Source organism: Podarcis melisellensis (assembly GCF_964234715.1).
Source record: "Podarcis melisellensis genome assembly, chromosome: 3".
Classification (NCBI taxonomy): domain Eukaryota; kingdom Metazoa; phylum Chordata; class Lepidosauria; order Squamata; family Lacertidae; genus Podarcis; species Podarcis melisellensis.
In genome coordinates this window covers 322446-350044 of record NC_138530.1, presented here as the reverse complement: position 1 = coordinate 350044, position 27599 = coordinate 322446, and the positions used below count along the sequence as shown (strand labels likewise).

The 27599-nt window shown below is 48.0% G+C and overlaps 2 protein-coding genes across 2 annotated transcripts in view; both read left to right on the top strand.

Moving 5' to 3' along the window:
* Positions 1-1387: 1387 nt before the first annotated feature.
* On the top strand, positions 1388-5917 carry LOC309365665 (uncharacterized protein). The gene is made up of 5 exons (XM_081903956.1): positions 1388-1925; positions 2087-2168; positions 2441-2523; positions 3549-3675; positions 4246-5917. The coding sequence occupies exons 1-5, from the start codon at positions 1500-1502 to the stop codon at positions 5742-5744; spliced, it is 2217 nt and encodes a 738-aa protein (XP_081760082.1). The 5' UTR covers positions 1388-1499; the 3' UTR covers positions 5745-5917.
* A 10931-nt stretch (positions 5918-16848) lies between these two features.
* The window catches only part of LOC309365657 (uncharacterized protein), a 17127-nt gene continuing 6376 nt past the window's right edge, over positions 16849-27599 (top strand). Inside the window, exons 1-4 of the mRNA XM_081903944.1 lie at positions 16849-17315; positions 17494-17575; positions 18118-18200; positions 20485-20611. Coding sequence (XP_081760070.1) covers positions 16890-17315; positions 17494-17575; positions 18118-18200; positions 20485-20611 — 718 coding nt within the window. The 5' untranslated portion in view covers positions 16849-16889. The remainder of the gene's footprint in view (positions 17316-17493; positions 17576-18117; positions 18201-20484; positions 20612-27599) is intronic.

The following is a 27599-nucleotide window of genomic DNA, read 5'->3' as shown; positions in this document are numbered from 1 at the left end:
AATCTAGAAATATCTTTCTACCACTGACCCAACTTTCTTTCACCAACTTTTTGTGTTAAAAAAAAAAGCTATTCTTCTTTGAACCAACTCCTGCCTCAGACTGCAAATTACTAGGTCTTCCCTCAGAAAAGACGCCCCCCCAGCCTGTGGCAAACAGTAGAAATTTGGTGGGTCAACGATAATGAGTCTGTGACATATGAGTTGGTGCTTAGCGGTGGGCTCTGCTCCAGAGGCTCTTCAGAGATTGGGGTCCAAGTGAACCCCTCATGGCAGCACCTTGAACGGAGCCCCATTGTTGGGGGGACTCAGTGAGGAGGGGTAGACGCATGGATGCCCCCGGAGATCCTTGGAGAAAAAGGTGGGATAGAAATGCCATTAATAAAGGGAGCCCAGCCCATAATCTGGGTGCTGCCAGATGGGTCTGGCATGACTTGTTTTCGAGAAACCCCTGCTGGGTCTTAGTAATCACAGCATCCTTTTCTCAGTCCTCACAGACTGACGGTTTAATTATCTGTTCTAGGACCTTCCCTGGTTGCCTGGTATCAATCTCAAGCTCACCGGTCGGTAGTTTTTCCTGTTTTTGAAGATGGGGACAACACTTGCCCCCCTCCAGTCTGCAGGAACCTCTCCTGTTCTCCAAGAATCCTCAGAGCTCTAGATGAAGGCTCTGAGCTTACATCCCCAAGCTCCTTCAGTACCTTGGATGCAGCTCAGCAGGTCCTGGAGATCTGAATTCACTTGAAGAAGCCAGGTGTCCAGTTACTCCCTCTTTTCCGATCCTGGACTGCAGCTCCCTCCTTGCACCATTTATTCTTTTATCACTAGGTTGGGCATCACTTTCCTTATGCAGCCACACTGTTTTCCCTAGATGCCTCTCACTTTTCTTTCCTGTTGGGACTGCCTGCATTTGGGCCTTCAATATTTCACCTTGAAGAAGCTCCCATTTCTTTTAGCATTTCAGAACATAGGATCTCGCCCAGTATCTCCTTAAGCCTTTTAAAATTGGCCGCCTTAAAGTGAATTCCTGACTACACTCAGCTTTCGTTTCCCTCTGTCTCAGGAAACCTCAAGAGGACATGATCACTTCCGAGTTTCCCAGTATTTCCACTTGGTTGATCAGTTCCCATCTGTTGTTGAGGACTAGGTCCAAGACAGATGATCCCCTTCTTGTTTCTTCCACCTTCTGGGTCATGAAATTGTCAGTGAGGCAATTCTGCATGGTCACTTTTCTGAGACCAGGGCCAGAGACATACTTCTCTTTCTTCTTACTTTTTTTCCTGTTAATGAAAGTTCAGAGTCGGGGCTGTGGTGCAGTCCAGCCCAGGCTCCTAGCAAGACTCAGCCACGCTTGCTCAGGAAACATTTCTCTTCTCCTGACCAAGTATCAGTCTGGTAACAGACCAATATGTTTCCTTTGTAGGATTTGCTAGCACCTCTAGATCGGACCATCAGACCTCGGCAGAAGACTACAGGATTCCTTCCGATCTCTTGGAGGCTTCATGAGAGCCCAGATGGATGAGCAAGACTCAGCTGGCCCTGAAGCAGGAGGAGGCCCTGCCCTCCAAACTGGGAGCAGTGGGGGATTCTGGGAAAACTCAGAGCAGAAGATCCCGGGTGAGGAGGACACCCTCCGCTCAGAGGTGCAGAGCCAGCAGTTGACACAGTCCGGCTCTCAGGAGGCCAAAGGACCCCGAGAGGCTTGCGGCCGACTCCACCACCTCGACTGTCGGTGGCTGAAGCCAGAAAGTCATACAAAAGCTCAGATGCTGGACCTGGTGATCTTGGAGCAGTTCCTGGCTGTCCTTCCGCTGGAGATGGAGAGCTGGGTGAGGGAATGTGGAGCAGAGACCAGTTCCCAGGCTGTAGCCCTGGCCGAAGGTTTCCTCCTGAGTCAGGCGGAGGAGAGAAAGCAGGCAGAGCAGCAGGTGAGAGAGACTTTCCTCTGGAAACTCCCAAGGGGCTCCAAGCAAGATGCTCTCCTAACGGCTCGTCCTCTTTGGAGAAGCAAGGGATGAGAGCTGCTCCGATCATTCCTTTTCTAATCCTTCTCCCCATTCTCTGTTTTAAATCCTTGCTACTCTTTCAGGGAAAGGATCTCTTTGCGGAAATGGGCCTGAAGTCCTGTGAGGCAGAAAAGACTCCGTTGGACGCCAGAGGGAGGCCACTGGGTAAAGAGGAAGGAGTTTTTCTTCTCATTCTGTGGATCTTGAAACTAATCTGTGGGTTCTGTTCATCTTTAGGGGGGGAAGTGCTTGGGGCCAAGAGTGTCAAGGAGGGGAGATGTATTTTGACCCAAATTTAGTTTGAAATGAGTACAAATATCTAAATGCATTTTGCAAGAAAGACATTTTCTAAGGCCCGTCTGTAGCCTGAAATGCGCTGCTGAACCTCTGAGAGACGCAGGAGCTGATGGCTTCCCTTTGACTTTTGTCTCTCGCAGGTGACAGAAGGATGCCCCCCAGACCTCCTCATCCATCTTTTCATGAGAACGGAGGAGAAGCAGCAGCTGTGGAAACAGATCTGGTATGGGGAAAGAGCTGTGTGGGGAAAGAGTCAGAGGAGTGGGGCAGCCAGGGAGCCTCTGGGCCAGAACGAATTTCTCCTCCTCTTGGCTTCTGTCAAAGCCTCTGTCCTGAACAAAGATGGACAATGCCATTCAAGAAGGTTTATGTGCTGACAGGAATGAACAGCCATCTCTCCTTAACTGGGCTTCGGAATGTCACTATTTTTATGATTTATCAGTAGCTGCAGCTATATTTATATACAGTGGTGCCCCGCAAGACGAACACCTCGCAAAACGGGAAACCCGCTAGATGAAAGGGTTTTCCATTTTGGAGGCGCTTCACAAAACGAATTTCCCTATGTGCCTTGTCTTGCGAGTTCCTGCAGGTTTCTTCCCCTTTTTTCCTAAGCCGCTAAGCCGCTTACCAGCTGATCCGCTAAAAGCCACTAAACCGCTAATAGCGCTAATCCGCTAAGCTGTCAATGGGCTTGCTTCGCAAGACGGAAAAACTGCTATACGAAGAGCCTCACGGAACAGATTAATTTCATCTTGCGAAGCACCACTGTATTGATCTAATCAGGCATCTAAGCAGTTGAGAAGCTTCCAAGAAGTTGAGAAGCCATAACAAACCGTGGCCGGGATTCACCTCAGCAGCCCCCTCCTCCCCCTCTCTGTGCCCCCATGAGCCCCTTGAAGTTGGCTGTAGGGCAGAGGGAGGGTCCCATCGCCCCCCCCCCAAGCAGCACACAGCAGGAGTTGAGAAGGGAGCATTCTGTCTGGCAGACAGGAATACTTCCACAGACAGAACGATTTGAAGAACACCATGCGGAGGTCCACCCATTCACACAAAGATTAATACCCATCATTAGAATGCACAGTAAAATAATTCAATTGAAATGCTAAAATAGGCATCCAGACCTAAAATGTGCCGCAAAATAATCCCATTAAAAGAACACAACAATGAATGGAAAGAAACCAACTGAGCAATGTATAGTGGATAATCTTTATGCTGTCTCAGAAGAGGACCTTTTTCCTTTTCCTTCAGGGTCCTCTGTGCTTTGAAGACGTCGCTGTGTATTTCACCGAGGAGGAGTGGGCGTTGCTGGATCCTGACCAGAGAGCTCTGCATAAGGAAGTCATGGAGGAGAATCGTAGGATTGTGGACTCTCTCAGTAAGGCTTCCTGCTGGACTTTAATATATGTTTTGAAATACACCCACCCACCCCTGTGAGAATCCTGCAATATTTTGATGGCGCTTGACAGCATCTGGGATTCTCCTTCCCCGCAGCTCACCTTGAATCTACTGTTCTGTCTGTAAATATTCTTGCCCCACAGATGCCTTTTTAAACCATGACCAGGCTGGTCTGAGCTGCCCAGACCTTCTTGAATGTAACCTTCCGTGTGGTGGCAGAAGTAACAGCTTCTGTGAGGTTTTCTGTTTTTGCTTCGGTCACTTTCTGGTTGACCAAAGAGACAACTGGCCTTGCAGATGGATGAGATTCCATGATTAGGCCAAACAAGATCTATCCTGGAAGATCCCAGGTTGTTTGAATCTCAGGTTCCCATCAATCTGTGTGTCAATGAGAGTCAACAAGGGCAGTGAACCCTGTAGTAGGACCTCAGATCTAACTCCCTTGAACTCTTCATTGATCACAAACATTCATTAGCAGTGCTCCATAATTTGAATAATTTGGGGCTCCATTTCTTCCTGAGGCTCTAATCGGTTTCTCTCTTTGATGCAGGTGGTGATGGATTGGAATTTATGAACAGTGGGAACCGTGACATTCACACAGTGGGGAAGTTGTATAAATATTTGGAGTGTGGAGAGAGTTATAGTCTGAGCTCCCATTCTACTTCCCATAAAATATATCCTACTGGGAAAAATCGTTATCAGTACTTGGAAGATGGTAAGACATTTCATCAGAAGACATTTCTCACTTTCCCTAAAAGAACTCACAGCAAGGAGAAACCCCATCAGTGTTTGGAATGTGGGAAGAGCTTCACTCACAGGGCTGTGCTCAAGGCCCATCAAAGAAGTCATACAGGGGAGAAACCATATCAGTGCTTGGAATGTGGAAAGAGCTTCAGTCGGAAGGACCATCTCATATCCCATCAAAGTATTCATACAGAGGAGAAACCATATCAGTGCTTGGAATGTGGAAAGAATTTTAGTCGGAAGGATACCCTTACTTCACATGAAAGAATTCACCGAGGGGAGAAACCATATAAATGCTTGGAATGTGGAAGGGGCTTCATTAAGGGCTGCCAGCTCACTTCCCATCAAACAATTCACACTGGGGAGAAACCCCATCAGTGCTTAGAATGTGGGAAGAGCTTCACTCGCAAGCATAGTCTCGCTTTCCATCAAAGAATTCATACAGGGGAGAAAGCACACAAGTGCTTAGAATGTGGGAAGAGCTTTAGTCGCAAAAATAGTCTCACTTCCCATCAAACAATTCATACAGGGGAGAAACCATATCAGTGCTTGGAATGTGGAAAGAGCTTCAGGCAGAAAGCTAAGCTCACAGATCATCAAAGAATTCATACAGGCGAGAAACAATATCAGTGCTTGGAATGTGGAAAGAGCTTCAGTAGGAAGAGATGTCTCACTTGCCATCAAAGAATTCATATAGGGGAGAAACTATATCAATGCTTGGAATGTGGAAAGAGCTTCAGTCGGAGGTCCTTTCTCATTTCCCATCAGAGAATTCATACAGGGGAGAAACCATATCAGTGCTTGGAATGTGGAAAGAGCTTCACTCGCAAGAATAGTCTCATTTCCCATCAGAGAATTCATACAGGGGAGAAACCATATCAGTGCACAGAATGTGGAAAGAGCTTCACTCGCAAGAATAGTCTCACTTTCCATCAAAGAATTCATACAGGTGAGAAACTATATCAATGCTTGGAATGTGGAAAGAGCTTCAGTCACAGGCAGGGTCTCACTTCCCATCAAATAATTCATACAGGGGAGAAACTCTATCAATGCTTTGAATGTGGAAAGAGCTTCAGTCACAGGCAGGGTCTCACTTCCCATCAAAGAATTCATACAGGGGAGAAGCCATATCAGTGCTTGGAATGTGGAAAGAGCTTCAGTCGGAAGGGACATCTTACTTCCCATCAAACAGTTCACCATGAGGAGAGACTATACCAATACTTGGAATGTGGAACGAGCTTCAAATGGAAGAAAAGTCTCACTTTCCATCAAGGAACTCACAGCAGGGAGAATCATGTTATTTGAAGATGGGTCTCATATGTCCTCTCAATCTCCTCTTTGGCAGACTAAGCCCACCCAGCTCCTTCTACCATTCCTTAAAAGGCTTGGTTTCCAAATGCTTGATTATATTGGTCACCCTTCTCTGCACAGATTCCAACTTCTCAATATCCTCCTTCGAGATCCCATGGACAGTAATACTAAAAGGAAAGGGAGTTCATGATGGCTGGGAGTTTGTTAAGAGGGAGATAGTAAAAGCACAACTTCAGGCAATACCAACGAGATGGAAACATGGAAGGTGCCTAAAGAAGCCAGGGTGGCTATCTAAAGAACTTTTAACTGAGTTAAGATTAAAAAAGGATGTGTACAAAAATTGGAAAAGGGGGGAAACCACCAAAGAGGAATTCAAACAAATAGCCAGCACGTGTAGACAGAAAGTCAGAAAAGCTAAAGCACAGAATGAACTCTGGCTTGCTAGAGAGGTTAAAAGCAACAAAAAAGGCTTTTATGGGTATGTTCGTAGCAAAAGGAAGAACAAAGAAACCGTGGGGTCACTCAGAGGAGAAGATGGTGAAATGCAAACAGGGGATACAGAAAGGGCTGAACTCCTCAATGCCTTCTTTGCCTCAGTCTTCTCTGATAAAGAAAACAATGCCAGACCTGAAGAATCTGGAGCAAATGATTCAGCAGAGGAAACACAGCCCAGAATAACTAAGGAGATAGTACAAGAATACTTGGCTAGTTTAGATGTATTCAAGTCTCCAGGGCCAGATGAACTGCATCCAAGAGTATTAAAAGAACTGGCAGATGTGATCTCAGAACCACTGGCAGTCATCTTTGAGAATTCCTGGAGAACAGGCGAAGTCCCGGCAGACTGGAGGAGGGCAAATGTCCCTATTTTCAAAAAGGGGAAAAGAGAGGACCCAAATAAGTACCGCCCAGTCAGTCTGACATCAATACCAGGGAAGATTCTGGAGCAGATCATTAAGCAAACAGTCTGTGAGAACCTAGAAAGGAATACTGTGAATCACCAATAGTCAGCATGAATTTCAGAAAAATAAGTCATGTCAGACTAACCTGATCTCGTTTTTTGATAGAATTACAAGCCTGATAGATGAAGGGAACGCAGTGGATGTAGCCTACCTTGATTTCAGCAAGGCATTTGACAAGGTGCCCCATGATATTCTTGTAAAGAAGATGGTAAAATGTGGACTTGACTATGCAACCACTCAGTGGATTTGTAACTGGCTGACTGACCGAACCCAAAGGGTGCTCATCAATGATTCCTCTTCATCCTGGAGAAGAGTGACTAGTGGGGTGCCACAGGGTTCTGTCTTGGGCCCGGTCTTATTCAACATCTTTATCAACGACTTGGCTGATGGACTCAAGGGCATCCTGATCAAATTTGCAGATGACACCAAACTGGGAGGGGTGGCTAACACCCCAGAGGACAGGATCACACTTCAAAACGGCCTTGACAGATTAGAGAACTGGGCCAAAACAAACAAGATGAATTTTAATAGGGAGAAATGTAAAGTATTGCACTTGGGCAAAAAAAATGAGAGGCACAAATACAAGATGGGTGACACCTGGCTTGAGAGCAGTACATGTGAAAAGGATCTAGGAGTCTTGGTTGACCACAAACTTGACATGAGCCAACAGTGTGACGCGGCAGCTAAAAAAGCCAATGCAATTCTGGGCTGCATCAATAGGAGTATAGCATCTAGATCAAGGGAAGTAATAGTGCCACTGTATTCTGCTCTGGTCAGACCTCACCTGGAGTACTGTGTCCAGTTCTGGGCACCACAGTTCAAGAAGGACACTGACAAACTGGAACGTGTCCAGAGGAGGGCAACCCAAATGGTCAAAGGCCTGGAAACGATGCCTTATGAGGAACGGCTAAGGGAGCTGGGCATGTTTAGCCTGGAAAAGAGGAGGTTAAGGGGTGATATGATAGCCATGTTCAAATATATAAAAGGATGTCACAGAGAGGAGAAAGGTTGTTTTCTGCTGCTCCAGAGAAGCGGACACGGAGCAATGGATCCAAACTACAAGAAAGAAGATTCCACCTAAACATTAGGAAGAACTTCCTGACAGTAAGAGCTGTTCGACAGTGGAATTTGCTGCCAAGGAGTGTGGTGGAGTCTCCTTCTTTGGAGGTCTTTAAGCAGAGGCTTGACAGCCATATGTCAGGAGTGCTCTGATGGTGTTTCCTGCTTGGCAGGGGGTTGGACTCAATGGCCCTTGTGGTCTCTTCCAACTCTATGATTCTATGATTCTGACATCCAGAATTGAGCACAGGACTCCAGGTGTGGTCTGACCAAGGCAGAAAGGAACATAGTATTACTTCCCATGACCTGGACATTAGACGCCTGTTGAGATAGCCTGAAATAGCATTAGCTTATTTTGCTACTGACTCACCTTGTTGACTCACGTTAAGCTTTTGGTGTCCTAAGACCCTTAGATCCTTTTCACATATGCTACTGGCAAGCGTGGTGTTTCCCATAGAATCATAGAATTGTAGAGATCTAATGGTCTTAGTGGACCACAAGCTGAACATGATTCAATCGCCTGATGGCATCCAGTAAGGAATGTGTGCCTCCGTTTTTTAGCATTTTTAGTTGTCTAAAAATGCTGAATGCTAGATGACACAACCTTGATGGCAGAAAGTGAGGAGGAATTAAAGAACCTTTTAATGAGGGTGAAAGAGGAGAGCGCAAAATATGGTCTGAAGCTCAACATCAAAAAAATGAAGATCATGGCCACTGGTCCCATCACCTCCTGGCAAATAGAAGGGGAAGAAATGGAGGCAGTAAGAGATTTTACTTTCTTGGGCTCCATGATCCCTGCAGATGGTGACAGCAGCCACGAAATTAAGAGACGCCTACTTCTTGGGAGAAAAGCAATGACAAGCCTAGACAGCATCTTAAAAAGCAGAGACATCACCTTACCAACAAAGGTCCGTATAGTTAAAGCCATGGTTTTCCCAGTAGTGATATATGGAAGCGAGAGCTGGACCATCAAGAAGGCTGATCGCCGAAGAATGGATGCTTTTGAATTCTGGTGCTGGAGGAGATTCTTGAGAGTCCCATGGACTGCAGGAAGATCCAACCTCTCCATTCTGAAGGAAATCAGCCCTGAGTGCTCACTGGAAGGACAGATCCTGAAGCTGAGGCTCCAAGACTTTGGCCACCTCAGGAGAAGAGAAGACTCCCTGAAAAAGACCCTGATGTTGTGACGAGAACCTGCTCGCCATCAGTAATAAATCAGTCTCACGCAAAGATGGGTTGAAGAAATCTGACTGCCCAGGAGCTGCTGCAGCCAAACATTTATTGTGTGCAATAGAAAAGATACAAATTCAAGGAGAAAACTTTGCCTCAGGCAGCAGATAAAAGACAATACAATACATGGGTCTCATGCCATCACACCAGGCCCACGTAGTCAATCAAGCTATGCTACGTGGACCAATCATGGGGCAGCATGAGCTGTCCACGTGTTGATCATGCTCCAAGCAATGCCTTTTGCTATGAAATCACCTTGCAATAATAAACTTTTGCCCATGCTCTTATGTGCAAACAACCATTTCCCCACCTGCCCTCTTTTCTTGTTTATATTATAAGAGGGAACCTTTAATCAGAATCATATATCTCATTACCTAAGCGTTTATATTTTGCAACATAAATTCCTCTTGTAACCCCTGTGGTGGGTCTGGGTCGATACCACCATGCAGTACATTGGGCAAACAACGAGGGCAAACATTGAATACAACAGCACAACACAATGAATCCTACAACAAGCAAAATTACAATTAGCAAAATTTTTCTTAACCATGTTCTATTAGGCAACCAAGAAGACAGCCATTCCCATGGATCAAAACCTTCAGGTGGGTTCAAAGGATTATGGGCTATCATTTGTTCCATATGATCAATAGTAGCGGAGATATTGGTCGATTGATCAGATATATACATACAGCAATGAGAATGAATTAAGGCACAAATTCCACCTTTGGAGGCAAGGATTATATCTAAAGGCATTGCTTGGAGCATGATCAACGCGTGGACAGCTCATGCTGCCCCATGATTGGTCCACGCGTTGATCATGCTCCAAGCAATGCCTTTTGCTATGAAATCACCTTGCAATAATAAACTTTCGCCCATGCTCTTATGTGCAAACAACCATTTTCCCACAATGTTGGAAAAGATGGAGGGCTCAAGGAGAAGGGGACGAGAGAGGACGAGATGGTGGGACAGTGTTCTTGAAGCTACCAGCATGAGTCTGACCAAACTGCGGGAGGCAGCGGAAGACAGGAGGGCCCGGCATGCTCTGGTCCAGGGGGTCACGAAGAGGCGGACACCACTAAACGACTAAACAACAAGCAGTCTCTGCTCTGGCTCCCGGTGGAGTACAGGATCAGGTTTAAGGTGCTGGTTTTAACCTTCAAAGCCCTATACGGCCTAGGACCCTCGTACCTACGGGACCGCCTCTCCTGGTATGTCCCACAGAGAAACTTACGGTCTTCAAATAAAAACACCTTGAAGGTCCCAGGCCACAGAGAGGTTAGGCTGGCCTCAACTAGAGCCAGGGCTTTTTCGGCTGCGGCTCCAACCTGGTGGAACGCTCTGTCACAAGAGACTAGGGCCCTGCAGGACTTGACATCTTTCCGCAGGGCCTGCAAGACAGGGCTGTTCCACCTGGCCTTTGGTCAGGGCGCAGCCTGACTCCCTCCTTTGGCAATCTTTACAAAACTTTAGTTTATGGTTGCCATCAATTTTTGATTTTAATTAATTTTTATAATGTTTTATAATGTTGTACTGTTTTAGTGTTATTAGCCGCCCTGAGCCCGGCTTCGGCTGGGGAGGGCGGGATATAAATAAAATTTATTATTATTATTATTATTATTATTATTATTATTATTATTATTATTATTATTGCCTTCCCTGGGAAGAAGGTGGAGTGGATGTCTGAAACTCATTGTCAAACTGAAACTCAATCCAATAATAATAAAAATAATAAATTTTATTTATATCCCGCCCTCCCCAGCCGAAACCGGGCTCAGGGCGGCTAACAACAATCAAAATAATCCAACGATTTTAAAAACATTTCATTATAAAAATTAATTAAAATCAAATTTATGGCCACCAATCCAGATAAGACTGAGGCAGTTAGTCAGTGGTGCCCTAGACCAGATGGCTGGGAGATGGCCTGCTCTTAAAAAAAATTAAATTGGTTTTACATAAAGTTATACACGATAACTGTAACCTTTCCGAAACATACAAAAATATCAAGGTTCTTTCAAACCTTCAGACCTTCCCCCCCATGGGTTCCAGTTCTAAAGATGTTATCTTTCCCCTTTTTCCTGCATCTTTTCCCATTATCCATCTCTTATGTAACCATAGTAACCAAAGTTCAGTTCACATTACAAGTGTCATTGCATCCCTGCCTGTGATTTTAACTGTCTACAGTGGTCTTTCAAGTATACAATAAAATGATTCCAGTCTTTTAAAAAGACTTGTTCTTCCTGGTTTCTGATCTTTCCCCTTAGTCTCGCCATTTCTGCGCATTCCATCAGTTTGGTCTGCCGCTCTTCCTTAGTCGGTACTTCACCTTCTTCCCATCTCTGGGCCAAAAACATTCTTGCTGCCATCATTGCATACGTAAATAGTCTCTTATTTTCTTTGGTAATGCATCACATATTATATTATAACAGAAAAGCCTCTGGTTTTCTGACAAAAGTTTTCTTAAGCATTTTTCTTAACTCAGTATATATCATTCCCCAGAACGCTTTTACCACTCCACAGGACCACCACATATGATAAAAGGTACCTTCTTTTTTATTATTATTAATTTTTATTAAAGTTTCCACAAAATTTTTATCAACACAAACAAAACATAAATACATAACAATAAAAACATAAAACACATATAATTTCGAGTCTTAATTTCTTATACCTTACTTTCCCGACTTCCTCATACCTCCCCTTCCTGCATTCTCATGTCTATAATTATTTAACAAATCCCTCCCTTATTTCAACTTAATTTTAATAACACTCATTTTTTTTTAACTTGTCCATTACCACTGTTAACCCCTATTTTTCTCATCCAGCATCAACCTAACATTCACTAATTTTTGCATATTTCTTTAGATAGCCCTTAAATTTTTTCCAATCCTCTTCCGCCGTGTCTCTTCCCTGGTCCCGGATTCTGCCAGTCATTTCCGCCAGTTCCATGTACTCCATCACCTTCATCTGCCATTCTTCCACGATGGGTAGCTCTTGTGTCTTCCAATACTTCGCGATGAGTATTCTTGCTGCTGTTGTAGCATACATAAAAAATGTTCTATCTTTCTTTAACACGAATTGGCCGACTATACCCAGGAGAAAGGCCTCTGGTTTCTTAGGGAAAGTGTACTTAAGTACCTTTTTCAGTTCATTATATATCTGTCAGGGAACTGCCATCAGAAGAGCAGGTGGTGGAAGGGCTCCAGGAGGTTAGGAGAGACTTAACAGCAGAGGAGGGAACCAGCAGGGGGAGAGAAGGAGCTCCGAGGGAAAGGGAGTCGGAAAGAGGGCTCTGGGACACTTCTAGCGAAAACAGTGAGGAGGTTTCAGGACCTCCTATAGGGACACCACACCTCGCCGGAAACTGTCACGCCGAGAGTCCAGAAGACGCGTTTCCGTTAAGGAGCTTTTATGTTGGAAGAGATTCCGCAAACGCCCACTGTCGGATTCTGCCAGCGACTGAGGGAGCCATGCTGAAGGGCTCCGCTAAAGACAGAGTTTTGCTAAGCTGAGCAAACCCTGAGGGACTAAACTTTTACGCACAAGCAGTTCATCATCCCATCACAATATCATTTCACAGAAAGCCTTAATCCTTGGGCACGTCCACCAAAGGGGAAAGAATGCTCCTTCAATTTCCTTACATTTCCAACATTTATTATCGGGCAAATGGTAGTTTGACTGGGGTCATGTACCACCTGTAAATCATTTTCATAATATTTTCTCTCAAGGCATTACATGCCGTAAACTTTATCCTTCTTTCCTTTTACATTTCCAGCACAAATTTGAGCTGGTTCTATACATTTTTGCAATTTTACTCAGTGTTAGGTACCAACAGTACATCATTTTCATATAGTTTTCTTTCAACGGAACAGCAAGCCGTAAACTTCAAATCCTCATTCCATGACTTTTCCCATGATAAAAATTGTATATTATAACCAAAGTCTCTTGCCCATCACTGATCTAACCTCATCATTTTCAGTTTACCATTCTAGGGAGATGGCCGGCTCTTGATGGGGTTACACTTCCTCTGAAGGAGAGCTTCATAGCTTAGGGTCTTCCTGGATCCTTTCCTGTCGCTCCAGGCTCAGGTGGCCTCCGTGACCCAGAGTGCCTTCCATCAGCTTCGGCTGGTGGCCCAACTACGCCCCGGTCTGGACAGGGATCAGCTAGCTACTGTTGTCTGTGCTCTGGCGGCAACCTCAAGGTTAGATTACTGCAATGCGTTACACGTTGGGCTGCCTCTCAAGACGGTTCGGAAACTGCAGCTGGTGCAGAATTCAGCGGCCAGGTTGCTCATCAGAGCAAGGCGGTTTGAGCATATTGCACCAATCCTGGTCCAACAGCACTGGCTGCCCATTCAGTGTGCTGGTTTTGACCTATTAAGCCTTAAGCAGCTCAGGACCGCAATTCCTCAAGGACCGCCTCTCTCCATATGAACCTCCCCGGACCCTGAGATCATCTTCTGAGGCCCTTCTTCGTGTCCCTCCTCCTTGAGAGGTCCAGAGGGTGGCAGCACAGGAACGGGGCCTTCTCTGCACTGGCTCCCCATGTGAAGAATGCTCTCCCCAGGGAAGTTCCCCCAAGCGCCTTTGTTATACACCGTTATGCACCGGGCAAAAATGTTCCTTTTTAACCTTTGGTTGATTTGATTGACATCCTATGCCCTTTTAAAATGTAGTTGGGGGGGAGCGTTTACCGGGTGGTGGTTGTTTTTATTTTGATGATTCTGCGGTTTTATATTCTGGTTTTATTTTGTGAATTGCCCTGAAAGCCTGTGGGCATAGGGTGGTATATAAATTTAACTCAGTGGTACCTCGGGTTACATATGCTTCAGGTTACAGACTCCGCTAACCCAGAAATAGTACCTTGGGTTAAGAACTTTGATTCAGGATGAGAACAGAAATCGTGTTCTGGTGGCGCGGCAGCAGCAGGAGGCCCCATTAGCTAAAGTGGTACCTCAGGTTAAGAACAGTTTCAGGTTAAGAACGGACCTCCAGAACGAATTAAGTCCTTAACCTGAGGTACCACTGTAAATAAGTAACATGTCTCTTCCCAGGATTCTTTCCCCCTCTGGATAAACAGCTCCTGCTGAAGTTGGAGAGGGGTAGCGAGAGAGAGTGGCAGTCGCAGACCCAGCACCCCCCTCTTGCACCCCAGAGGCGCTTGCTCTAAAGGGGAAGGAGAGGCCAAGGCAGCCCCCCTTTTCCTGCTCACACCAACATGTGGACCTTCCCTTCCTCTGTTGGGTGAGGCAAGGACCCCTGGACGGTCAGGTCCCGGCAAAGGCGACTGGGGCGCAGAGCTCATCTCCCTTCAGGCCGAGGGAGCCGGCAGTGTTGGTCCGCAGACAGCCTTCCGGGTGATTTAGGCAACAGGACTAAACCGCTTCTGGCCAGAGCGCCCAGAAACACCACCGTGGTACCTATTTCTCTACTTGCGCTGGTGTGCTTTTGAACTGCTAGGTTGGCAGGAGCTGGGACAGAGCAAGGGGAGCTCAGTCATGGGAGTTGGAACCACAGACCTTCCGCTGGGCAGCCCAAGTCTCAGTGGCTTATAGACCACAGAACCCCCTGCGCCCCACAACCTGTCCATAGTTGTCAACCTTCCCTTTTTTGCGGGAACTTCCCTTATTCCAGCACCATTTCCCACTGCGATCCTGGATTGTTAGATCTCCCATAGACTGTCCCTGGGACGGGTGAGGCTGATAATCCCTTATTTTCAAATCTGAAAGTTGACAGCTATGGCAGGATCCTGGGCCGGATAGGTCCCCCTTGGCGCAATGCAGCTGCCTTGGGGCTCTTCCTGCATGGAGCCTCCAGGGCCAGAGCCAGTCTACCTTAGCGGGCCAAAGGCGCTCTCCTCCTGCTTGGGGCGCCTGGGTGCCACTGTGGGCGCAGGATCCTGGGCCGGATGGGTCCCCTTTGGCGCGAGGCACCTGCCTTGGGGCTCTTCCTGCATGGAGCCTCCAGGGCCAGAGCCAGTCTACCTTAGCGGGCCAAAGGCGCTCTCCTCCGGCTTGGGGCGCCTGGGTGCCACTGTGGGCGCAGGATCCTGAGCCGGATGGGTCCCCTTTGGGATTCTTCCTGCACGGAGCCTCCAGGGCCAGAGCCAGTCTACCTTAGTGGGCCAAAGGCGCTCTCCTCCTGCTTGGGGCGCCTGGGTGCCACTGTGGGCGCAGGATCCTGGGCCGGATGGGTCCCCTTTGGGATTCTTCCTGCACGGAGCCTCCAGGGCCAGAGCCAGTCTACCTTAGTGGGCCAAAGGCGCTCTCCTCCTGCTTGGGGCGCCTGGGTGCCACTGTGGGCGCAGGATCCTGGGCCGGATGGGTCCCCTTTGGGATTCTTCCTGCACGGAGCCTCCAGGGCCAGAGCCAGTCTACCTTAGAATGGCAGAGCACAAGGGGGGAGGAAGGTGCTCTCCTCCTGCTTGGGGCGCCTGGGTGCCACTGTGGGCGCAGGATCCTGGGCCGGATGGGTCCCCTTTGGCTCCATGCAGCTGCCTTGGGATTCTTCCTGCACGGAGCCTCCAGGGCCAGAGCCAGTCTACCTTAGCGGGCCAAAGGCGCTCTCCTCCTGCTTGGGGCGCCTGGGTGCCAGATTGCTAGATCTCCCATGGACAGCTGATCCCTTGCCAGCTCTGGCCCTGCCTGACTTTCGCCCTGGCCCCTCCCGGCCCCCCCGCCCGGCCTTTTCCCTGCCCATCCGGGGGGGGAAGGGGGCTCCTCTGGACCTCCTCGGCTCCTTCTCCTCCCCCCAGAGGGGACCAGCTGGGCGCCGAAGGCTAGGCAAGGGTTAAGAGCAGCTGAGCCGCACTCCTAGAGAGGAAAGGAAATGACGGAGGCGGGTCTTCCGGAGCCCCTCCCTGGCCCCCCTCTGCTCTCCTCCGGTGAGTCTCCTCTCCCCCCTCGGGGGGGGGTCCCATTGTGGGGAGGGGGAGGCAGGGCTGGGCCAGGGGGGGGCGAGGGGGGGGTTTCCCCAGCGGGGCCCCTAAATGGCAGGGGCTTCCCCAAATGCTCTGATCTGCCTCCCCGAGACTGAGGAGGAAGCCTTGGGGACCCGGAGGGGACCCCAAGGGCATCTAGTCCAGCCCCTGCCTGCCCTGCAGGTATCTCGGCTCAGTTCCCCATTGCAGGCAAGGCTAATGAGTGAGTCTGCGACATATGAGTTGGTGCTTAGCGGTGGGCTCTGCTCCAGAGGCTCTTCAGAGATTGGGGTCCAAGTGAACCCCTCATGGCAGCACCTTGAACGGAGCCCCATTGTTGGGGGGACTCAGTGAGGAGGGGTAGACGCATGGATGCCCCCGGAGATCCTTGGAGAAAAAGGTGGGATAGAAATGCCATTAATAAAGGGAGCCCAGCCCATAATCTGGGAGCTGCCAGATGGGTCTGGCATGACTTGTTTTCGAGAAACCCCTGCTGGGTCTTAGTAATCACAGCATCCTTTTCTCAGTCCTCACAGACTGACGGTTTAATTATCTGTTCTAGGACCTTCCCTGGTTGCTTGGTATCAATCTCAAGCTCACCGGTCGGTAGTTTTTCCTGTTTTTGAAGATGGGGACTTGCCCCCCTCCAGTCTGCAGGAACCTCTCCTGTTCTCCAAGAATCCTCAGAGCTCTAGATGAAGGCTCTGAGCTTACATCCCCAAGCTCCTTCAGTACCTTGGATGAAAGTTCAGTCAGGGATATAGTGCAGTCCAGCCCTGGCTCCTAGCAAGACTCAGCCACGCTTGCTCAGGAAACATTTCTCTTCTGACCATGTATCAGTCTGATAACAGACCAATATGTTTGCTTTGTAGGATTTGCTAGCACCTCTAAATTGGACCATCAGAAAACGATTTGCTAGCACCTCTAAATTGGCAGAAAACGAAAGGATTCCTTCCGATCTCTTGGAGGCTTCATGAGAGCCCAGATGGATGAGCAAGACTCAGCTGGCCCTGAAGCAGGAGGAGGCCCTGCCCTCCAAACTGGGAGCAGTGGGGGATTCTGGGAAAACTCTGTGCGGAAAATCCTGGGTGAGGAGGACACCCTCCGCTCAAAGGTGCAGAGCCAGCAGGTGAGGCAGTTCTGTTTCCGGGAGGCCAAAGGACCCCGAGACGTTTGCAGCCGACTCTACCACCTTGACCGTCAGTGGCTAAAGCCAGAAAGTCATACGAAAGCTCAGATGCTGGACCTGGTGATCTTGGAGCAGTTCCTGGCTGTCCTTCCGCTGGAGATGGAGAGCTGGGTGAGGGAATGCGGAGCAGAGACCAGTTCCCAGGCTGTAGCCCTGGCCGAAGGTTTCCTCCTGAGTCAGGCAGAGGAGAGAAAGCAGGCAGAGCAGCAGGTGAGAGAGACTTTCCTCTGGAAACTCCCAAGGGGCTCCAAGCAAGACAGGGAGCCTTCCAAGATGCTCTCCTAACGGCTGGCCCTCTTTGGAGAAGCAAGGGGTGAGATCTGCTCCGATCATTCCTTTTCTAATCCTTCTCCCCATTCTCTGTTTTAAATCCTTGCTACTCTTTCAGGGAAAGGGTCTCTTTGCAGAAATGGGCCTGGAGTCCTGTGAGGCAGAAAAGACTCCGTTGGACGCCAGAGGGAGGCCACTGGGTAAGGAGGAACTCGTCTTTCTTCTCATTCTGGGGATCTTGAAACTAATCTTTCGGTTCTGTTCATCTTTGGGGGGGGGGAGCACTTGGGGCCAAGAGACCAAAGGAGGGGAGATGTATTTTGAAGAACAAAAATTTGAAATGGGTACAATGTCAAAATGCACTCAGGAAGCAAGACCTTTTCCATGGCACATCTATGGCACTTATCTCTAAGTGCTGAACCTCTAGTTACAGGTAGGTAGCCGTGTTGGTCTGCCATAGCGAAACAATATTAAAAAATTCCTTCCTGTAGCACCTTAGAGACCAGTTTCTTATTGGTATGAGCTTTCGTGTGCATGCACACTTCTTTAGATACACTGAACCAGACTTCTGAAAGAGACTTCTGTTTCAGTGTATCTGAAGAAGTGTACATGCACACCAAAGCCCATACCAATAACAAACTTAGTTGGTCTCTAAGGTGCTACTAGAAGGAATTTTTTTTTTTGCTGAACCTCTGAGAGACGCAAGAGCTGATGGCTTCCCTTTGACTTTTGTCTCTCACAGGTGACAGAAGGATGCCCCCCAGACCTCCTCATCCATCTTTTCATGATAACGGAGGAGAAGCAGCAGCTGTGGAAACAGATCTGGTATGGGGAAAGAGCTTTGTGGGGAAAGAGTCAGAGGAGTGGGGCAGCCAGGGAGCCTCTGGGCCGGAAAGAATTTCTCCTCCTCTTGGCTTCTGTCAAAGCCTCTGCCCTGAACAAAGATGGACAATGCCATTCAAGAAGCTCTATGTGCTGACAGGAATGAACAGCCATCTCTCCTTAACTGGGCTTCGGAATGTCACTATTTCTATGATTTATCAGTAGCTGCAGCTATGTTTCTGTATTGATCTAATCAGGCTTCTAAGCAGTTGAGAAGCTTCCAAGAAGTTGAGAAGCCATAGCAAACCGTGGCCGGGATTCACCTCAGCAGCCCCATCAGCTGAAGAAGGGGAATCCCCTCCTCACCCTCTCTGTGTCCCCATGAGCCCCTTGAAGTTGGCTGTAGGGCAGAGGGAGGGTCCCATCGCCCCCCAAGCATCGCACAGCAGGAGTAGAGAAGGGAGCGTTCTGTCTGGCAGACAGGAATACTTCCACAGACAGAACGATTTGAAGAACACCATGCGGTGGTCCACCCATTCACACAAAGATTAATACCCATCATTAGAGTGCACAGTAAAATAATTCAATTGAAATGCTAAAATAGGCATCCAGACCTAAAATGTGCAGCAAAATAATCCCATTAAAAGAACACAACAAGGAATGGGAAGAAACCAACTGAGCAATGTATAGTGGATAACACTGGCCAACAATTTTTTACTTTTTGAATGTTGTCTACATATCTACAACTGATTTAGGGTATTTTTGCACTGCTGAATCAGGAAATGGCATCCGTTTCTCTCCATTAGGTCAGGTTTTTGTGCTATGTTGATTTGAAAAAAATCAGATCTTGTGACAAAATCAATTACATCTTTATGGCATTATCAGCTGATTTTTGTCAACACATATCATCCTAAATATGTTTTTAAGAGAAAAAAAAAGTTTTTCCAACAACATATATTGATTACCTGATAGAAACATTGATTACTGTAAACTGAATGGTGAGCGTTGATAAAGGTAAGTACACGTAAATTGCATGTTGCTTCACCATTTTTCAAACTGCAGGGCTTGAACCTCCGTTTCTTGGAACTCCTGGAATGCTCAGCGGCAGGGAGGTCTCTCTTCAGAGTCCAACAGTAGTCAGCCATCATCCCAGCGACCCTGATAGCTGGTCTCCATCTCTTTCATGTCCTGATGGAATCTCTCCCCCTGCTTGTCACTCATTGAACCCAGGTTCTCAGGAAACCGGTCCATATGTGAAAATAGGTAGTGCATCTTGACGCTCATGTTGCAGCCCAGGTTTCTGAAAGCAGTCAGCATGTTGTTGACAAGTTCTGCGTAGTTTCTGGCCTTATTGTTGCCAAGAAAGTTCTTCACTACCAGAACAAATCCCTTCCACGCTTCCAGTTCCACTTCGTTCACTGAGTTTCCGAACTCTGATGAGCTGACGGATCTGAGGACCGTCAACGATGCCAGCTTTCAACTTCTCCATGGTCAATCCTGGAAAAGCCTGGCACAAGGAAGTGAAGCAGTCACCATCCTTGTCCAGAGCCTTGGTGAACTGCTTGATTAAGCCGAGCTTGATGTGCAGCGGTGGGAAGAGTATTCTGTCTCTGTCCACCAGAGGGTTGTTGATGACGTTCCTTTTTCTGCAAGGCACCAATTCCTCCTGCACAGGCCAGTCCTTCATGTAATGCTGAGCACAGTCCCTACTATCCCACATGCACAGAAAACATGGGTACTCGGTGAAGCCAGACTGTTGTCCCAACAAAAAGTTCACCATCTTCAGGTCAACACAGATAAACCACTTATGCTGATCATAACCAATTTTCTCCAGAACATAGTTCTCCTTCAGTGTACTCGAGTGAGCCAGGGGTTTTGATCCCCCAACTTTGTGCTTTGCCGCACCTATTTATGGAAGATTTCGAGGTTTTATGACTTCAAACTGATGCCTTTATCGACATAATCACCCAGAACTATCGAACCTGAATACTTCTTGTCATTAAAATAATCATTTCCAAGCAAAACAATTATTCGACATGGCATTTTACCCCCACCAACTTCTTCTAAAATGTTCCACGCAAGCGTACATGAGAACAAAAATGTAAAAAAAATGACATGTGGCCATAACTCAAAAACTTGACCTGATTGAGCAAAACCAATGTGATTTTTGGATTCAGCGCATCAGATTCGTTCTAAATCAGCTGAAAAAACGCAGACAACAAATTTGTTGTTGACCAATGTAATCTTTATGCTGTCTCAGAAGAGGACCTTTTTCCTTTTCCTTCAGGGTCCTCTCTGCTGTGAAGATGTCGCTGTGTATTTCACCGAGGAGGAGTGGGCGTTGCTGGATCCTGACCAGAGAGCTCTGCATAAGGAAGTCATGGAGGAGAATCGTAGGATTGTGGACTCTCTCAGTAAGGATTCCTGCTGGACTATAATATATGTTTTGAAATACACCCACTCACCCAAACCCACAGACCCCTACCTCCACCTGTGAGAATCCTGCAATATTTTGATGGCGCTTGACAGCATCTGGGATTCTCCTTCCCCACAGCTCACCTTGAATCTACTGTTCTGTCTGCAAATATTCTTGCCCCACATTTGCCTTTTTAAACCATGACCAGGCTGGTCTGAGCTGCAAAGAGCTTCTTGAATGTAACTTTCTGTGTGGTGGCAGAAGAAGTAGCGGCTTCTGTGAGGTTTTCTGTTTTTGCTTCGGTCACTTTCTGGTTGACCAAAGAGGCAACTGGCCTTGCATATGGAGGAGATTCCATGATTAGGCCAAACAAGATCCACCCTGGAAGATCCCAGGCTGTTTGAATCTCAGGTTCCCATCAATCTGTGCGTCAATGAGAGTTAACAGATCTGTAGTAAGACCTCAGATCTAACTCCCTTCCGTTCTTCATCTATCACAGGCATTCATTAGCAGTCTTCCATAATTGGGGGCTCTATTTCTTCCTGAGGCTCTAATCGGTTTCTCTCTTTGATGCAGGTGCTGATGGATTGGAATTTATGAACAGTGGGAACCGTGACAACATTCACACAGTGGGGAAGGTGTATAAATATTTGGAGTGTGGAGAGAGTTATAGTCTGAGCTCCCATTCTACTTCCCATAAAATATATCCTACTCGGAAATATCATTATCGGTACTTGGAAGATGGTAAGACATTTCATCAGAAGACATTTCTCACTTTCCCTAAAAGAACTCACAGCAAGGAGAAACCCCATCAGTGTTTGGAAAGTGGGAAGAGCTTCACTCACAGGGCTGTGCTCAAGGCCCATCAAAGAAGTCATACAGGGGAGAAACCATACAATTGCTTAGAATGTGGAAAGAGCTTCAGTCGGAAGGACCATCTCATATCCCATCAATATATTCATACAGGGGAGAAACCATATCAGTGCTTGGAATGTGGAAAGAGCTTCAGGCAGAAAGCTAAGCTCACAGATCATCAAAGAATTCATACAGGGGAGAAACCATACAAGTGCTTGGAATGTGGAAAGAATTTTAGTCGGAAGGATACCCTTACTTCACATGAAAGAATTCACAGAGGGGAGAAACCATATAAATGCTTGGAATGTGGAAGGGGCTTCATTAAGGACTGCCAGCTCACTTCCCATCAAATAATTCACACTGGGGAGGAACCCCATCAGTGCTTAGAATGTGGGAAGAGCTTCACTCGCAAGCATAGTCTCACTTCCCATCAAATAATTCACACTGGGGAGAAACCCCACCAGTGCTTAGAATGTGGGAAGAGCTTCACTCGCAAGAATAGTCTCACTTTCCATCAAAGAATTCATACAGGGGAGAAACCCCACAAGTGCTTGGAATGTGGGAAGAGCTTCAGTCAAAGGGCTGCACTCAAGCCCCATCAAAGAATTCATACAGGGGAGAAACCCTATCAGTGCTTGGAATGTGGGAAGAGCTTCAGGCAGAAAGTTCAGCTCATATCCCATCAAGGTATTCATACAGGGGAGAAACCATATCAGTGCTTGGAATGTGGAAAGAGTTTCACCTGGAAGGAAAGTCTCACTTCCCACCAAATAATTCATACAGGGAAGAAACCATATCAGTGTATGGAATGTGGGAAGAGCTTTACCCAGAAAAGAAGTTTCAAAGCTCATCAAAGAATTCATACAGGGGAGAGACCATATCAATGCTTGGAATGTGGAAAGACCTTCAAATGGAAGAAAGTTCTCACTTACCATCAAGGAACTCACAGCAGGGAGAATCATGGTATTTGAAGATGGGTCTCCTATCTCCTCTCAATCTCCTCTTTTGCAGACTAAGCCTACCCAGCTCCTTCTATCGTTCCTTAAAAGGCTTGGTTTCCAAATGCTTGATTATATTGGTCACTCTTCTCTGCACAGATTCCAACTTCTCAATATCCTCCTTTGATTGTGACATCCAGAATTGAGCACAGGACTCCAGGTGTGGTCTGACCAAGGCAGAAAGGAGCATAGTCTTACTGTGGCTTGCCGTTGTTTTACTGATTATAGTTTAGATATTATTATAACTGTTGATTGGATTTCTGTTTAACTTTTATATGTTATTATTATGTTATACTATTCTAAGTAATGGTTGAATGTTGCTATTTTGATGTAGGCTGCCAATTTTAAAGTTATGTTTTGTATTGCATTAGATTGTTAGAAGATGTACATTTTCTGTTTCTTCAGCTTGTAAACCGCCTTGAGTATTGTAAGATAGAAAGGCGGTATACAAATTAAAATTGATGATGTTGATGATGACAAGAGTTTCCTTAAGCGCTTTCTTAAATTCAGTATATATCATTTCCCAGAACGCTTTTACCACTCCACAGTGACCACCACATATGATAAAAGGTACCTTCTTTCCTTTTACATTTCCAGCACAAATTTGACCTGGTTCTATACATTTTTGCAATTTTACTCAGTGTTCGGTACCAACAGTACATCATTTTCATATAGTTTTCTTTCAATGGAACAGCAAGCCGTAAACTTCAAATCCTCATTCCATGACTTTTCCCATGATAAAAATTGTATATTATAACCAAAGTCTCTTGCCCATCACTGATCTAACCTCATCATTTCCAGTTTACCATTCTAGGGAGATGGCCGGCTCTTGATGGGGTTACACTTCCTCTGAAGGAGAGCTTCATAGCTTGGGGTCTTCCTGGATCCTTTCCTGTCGCTCCAGGCTCAGGTGGCCTCCGTGGCCCAGAGTGCCTTCCGTCAGCTTCGGCTGGTGGCCCAACTACGCCCCGGTCTGGACAGGGATCAGCTAGCTACTGTTGTCTGTGCTCTGGCGGCAACCTCAAGGTTAGATTACTGCAATGCGTTACACGTTGGGCTGCCTCTCAAGACGGTTCGGAAACTGCAGCTGGTGCAGAATTCAGCGGCCAGGTTGCTCATCAGAGCAAGGCGGTTTGAGCATATTGCACCAATCCTGGTCCGACAGCACTGGCTGCCCATTCAGTGTGCTGGTTTTGACCTATAAAGCCTTAAACAGCTGAGGACCGCAATTCCTCAAGGACCGCCTCTCTCCATATGAACCTCCCCGGACCCTGAGATCATCTTCTGAGGCCCTTCTTCATGTCCCTCCTCCTTGAGAGGTCCAGAGGGTGGCAGCACAGGAACGGGGCCTTCTCTGCAGTGGCTCCCCATGTGAAGAATGCTCTCCCCAGGGAAGTTCCCCCAAGCGCCTTTGTTACACACCTTTATGCACCGGGCAAAAATGTTCCTTTTTAACCAGGCCTTTGGTTGATTTGATTGACATCCTATGCCCTTTTAAAATGTGTTTGGCGGGCGGTTTTATTGCGTGGTTGGTTTTATTTTGTGAATTGCCCTGAAAGCCTGCGGGCATAGGGCGGTATATAAATTCAATAAAGAAGTAGAATGTCTCCTCCCAGGACTCTTGCCCCCTCTGGATAAACAGCTCCTGCTGAAGTTGGAGAGGGGTAGCGAGAGCGGCAGTAGCAGACCCAGCACCCCCCTCTTGCGCCCCAGAGGCGCTTGCTCTAAAGGGGAAGGGGAGGTCAAGGCAGCCCCCCTTTTCCAGTGGACCTTCCCTTCCCCTGTTTGGTGAGGCAAGGACCCCTGGACGGTCAGGTCCCATCAAAGGCGACTGGGGCGCAGAGCTCATCTCCCTTCAGGCTGAGGGAGCCCATGTTGGTCCACAGACAGCTTTCCGGGTCATTTGGGCAGCAGGAGTGAACCGCTTCTGGTGCAACGGGACACCGTGACAAGTGCCAGAGCGCACAGAAACACCACCGTGGTACCTATTTCTCTACTTGCGCTGGTGTGCTTTTGAAGTGCTAGGTTGGCAGGAGCTGGCACAGAGCAAGGGGAGCTCAGTCATGGGGACTGGAAGCACAGACCTTCCGCTGGGCAGCCCAAGTCTCAGTGGCTTATAGACCACAGAACCCCCTGCGCCCCACAACCTGTCCATAGTTGTCAACCTTCCCTTTTTTGCGGGAACTTCCCTTATTCCAGCACCATTTCCCGCTGCTATCCTGGATTGTTAGATATCCCGTCGACTGTCCCCGGGACAGGGGAGGCTGCTGATCCCTTCTTTTCAAATCTGAAAGTGGACAGCTCTGGCCCTGCCTGACTTGAGCCCTGGCCCAAGAGGCCAGAACCTGCAGCCCCTCCAGGCCCCCCCCCGCCCCGCCTTTTCCCTGCCCATCCCGGGGGGGGGCAGGGGCTCCTCTGGCCCTTCTCGGCTCCTCCTCCGGCCCCCAGGCTCCCCCCAAAGGAGACCATCCTTGGGAGGGACCAGCTGGGCAAGGAAGGGGTTAAGAGCAGCTGAGCCCCATTCCTAGAGAGGACAGGAAGTGAAGGGGCGGAGGCGGGTCTTCCGGAGCCCCTCCCCGGCCCCTCTTGCCTCCTCCGGTGAGTCTCCTCTCTCCCCCCCCCCCCCCCGTCCTGCAGGGAGGGGCAGGCAGGGCTTTGCCAAGGGGGGCGAGGGGGTTTCTCCAGCTGGTGCTGGACTACAACTAAATTGGACCATCAGAACTTGGCAGAAAACGAAAGGATTCCTTCCGATCTCTTGGAGGCTTCATGAGAGCCCAGATGGATGAGCAAGACTCAGCTGGCCCTGAAGCAGGAGGAGGCCCTGCCCTCCAAACTGGGAGCAGTGGGGGATTCTGGGAAAACTCAGAGCAGAAGATCCCGGGTGAGGAGGACACCCTCCGCTCAGAGGTGCAGAGCCAGCAGTTGACACAGTCCGGCTCTCAGGAGGCCAAAGGACCCCGAGAGGCTTGCGGCCGACTCCACCACCTCGACTGCCGGTGGCTGAAGCCAGAAAGTCATACGAAAGCTCAGATGCTGGACCTGGTGATCTTGGAGCAGTTCCTGGCTGTCCTTCCGCTGGAGATGGAGAGCTGGGTGAGGGAATGCGGAGCAGAGACCAGTTCCCAGGCTGTAGCCCTGGCCGAAGGTTTCCTCCTGAGTCAGGCAGAGGAGAGGAAGCAGGCAGAGCAGCAGGTGAGAGAGACTTTCCTCCGGAAACTCCCAAGGGGCTCCAAGCAAGACAGGGAGCCTTCCAAGATGCTCTCCTAACGGCTGGCCCTCTTTGGAGAAGCAAGGGGTGAGATCTGCTCCAATCATTCCTTTTCTAATCCTTCTCCCCATTCTCTGTTTAAATCCTTGTTACTCTTTCAGGGAAAGGGTCTCTTTGCAGAAATGGGCCTGGAGTCCTGTGAGGCAGAAAGACTCCGTTGGACGCCAGAGGGAGGCCACTGGGTAAGGAGGAACTCGTCTTTCTTCTCATTCTGGGGATCTTGAAACTAATCTTTCGGTTCTGTTCATCTTTGGCGGGGGGAGGTACTTGGGGCCAAGAGCCCAAAGGAGGGGAGATGTGTTTTGAAGAACAGAAATTTGAAATGGGTACAATGTCAAAATGCACTCAACAAGCAAGACCTTCTCCATGGCACATCTATGGCACCTATCTCTAAGTGCTGAACCTCTAGTCACAGGTAGGTAGTTATGTTGCTCTGCCGTAGGCGAAATAATATAAAAAAATTCCTTCCCTTATCACCTTAGAGACTAACTAAGTTTCTTATTGGTATGAGCTTTCGTGTGCATGCACACTTCTTCAGATACACTGAAACAGGCTGCTGAAAAGAGTTCTGTTTCAGTGTATCTGAAGAAGTGTGCATGCACACGAAAGCTCATACCAATAACAAACTTAGTTGGTCTCTAAGGTGCTACTAGAAGGAATTTTTTTATGCTGAAGCTCTGAGAGACGCAGGAGCTGATGGCTTCCCTTTGACTTTTGTCTCTCGCAGGTGACAGACGGATGCCCCCCAGACCTCCTCATCCATCTTTTCATGAGAACGGAGGAGAAGCAGCAGTTGTGGAAACAGATCTGGTATGGGGAAAGAGCTGTGTGGGGAAAGGGTCAGAGGAGTGGGGCAGCCAGGGAGCCTCTGGGCCGGAAAGAATTTCTCCTCCTCTTGGCTTCTGCCAAAACCTCGGTCCTGAACAAAGATGGACAATGCCATTCAAGAAGCTCTATGTGCTGACAGGAATGAACAGCCACCTCACCTCAACTATCCTTCTGAATTTCTCTGTATTTATCAGTAGCTGCAGTTATATTTCTATATTGATCAAAAAAGGCTTCTAAGCAGTTGTTCAAGCCATAAAAAACAGTGGTCAGGATTAAGTAGCCCCATCAGCTGCTGGAGATCCCCCTCTGTGCCCCCATGAGCCCCTTGAAGTTGGTTGTAGGGCAGAGGGATGGTCCCGTAGCCCCCCAAGCAGCACACAGCGGGAGTAGAGAAGGGATCATTCTGTCTGCCAAACAGGAATGCTTCCGTAGACAGAATAATTTGAAGAACACCAGGCAGAGTTCCACCCATTCACACAAAGATTTATACCCATTGTCAGATGCTGCTGGTGGTTGCTCGTGAGTAATCAGTCAGTACTCCGACCTGTCTTTTACAGGTTTTATTGTACAAACTATTTACAGTGCAGATCTACAAGGTTCATGTCTGTCTCTGTCACTTGCAGAATCTGGGAGTGGCCCCTTCCGGCTTCTCCCCCAACATAAGAACTTCGACACCCCAAGCCTCCTCCTCCCCCCTTATGTTTCACCCCTCTGCGCAAGCTGGCTGACGGAAGGGGCGTGCGTCCCTCCTGGCCAGCCTGGCGAGGTGAGGCGCTGCTCCTCAGGAGTTTCGGAGACTCAATGGCCCCCCTGCATCCCTCCCTGTTCCGATGGCAGTCCCCTGACACCCATCATTAAAATGCACAATAAAATAAGACAATTTAAAATGTTCAAGTAAGTGTCTATAATTAGAATGTGCAGCAAAGTAATCCCATTGAAACAACACAACAATGAACGGACAGAAAACAATCAAGCAATGTATAGTGGATAATCTTTATGCTGTCTCAGAAGAGGACCTTTTTCCTTTTCCTTCAGGG

Bases quoted from the DNA above. Each gene is read 5' to 3' on its own strand.
- LOC309365665 (XM_081903956.1), top strand. From the start codon at position 1,500: ATGAGAGCCCAGATGGATGAGCAAGACTCAGCTGGCCCTGAAGCAGGA. The intron at 1,926-2,086 runs GTGAGAGAGACT...CTACTCTTTCAG, and splicing joins GAAAGCAGGCAGAGCAGCAG to GGAAAGGATCTCTTTGCGGA. The intron at 2,524-3,548 runs GTATGGGGAAAG...CTTTTCCTTCAG, and splicing joins CAGCTGTGGAAACAGATCTG to GGTCCTCTGTGCTTTGAAGA.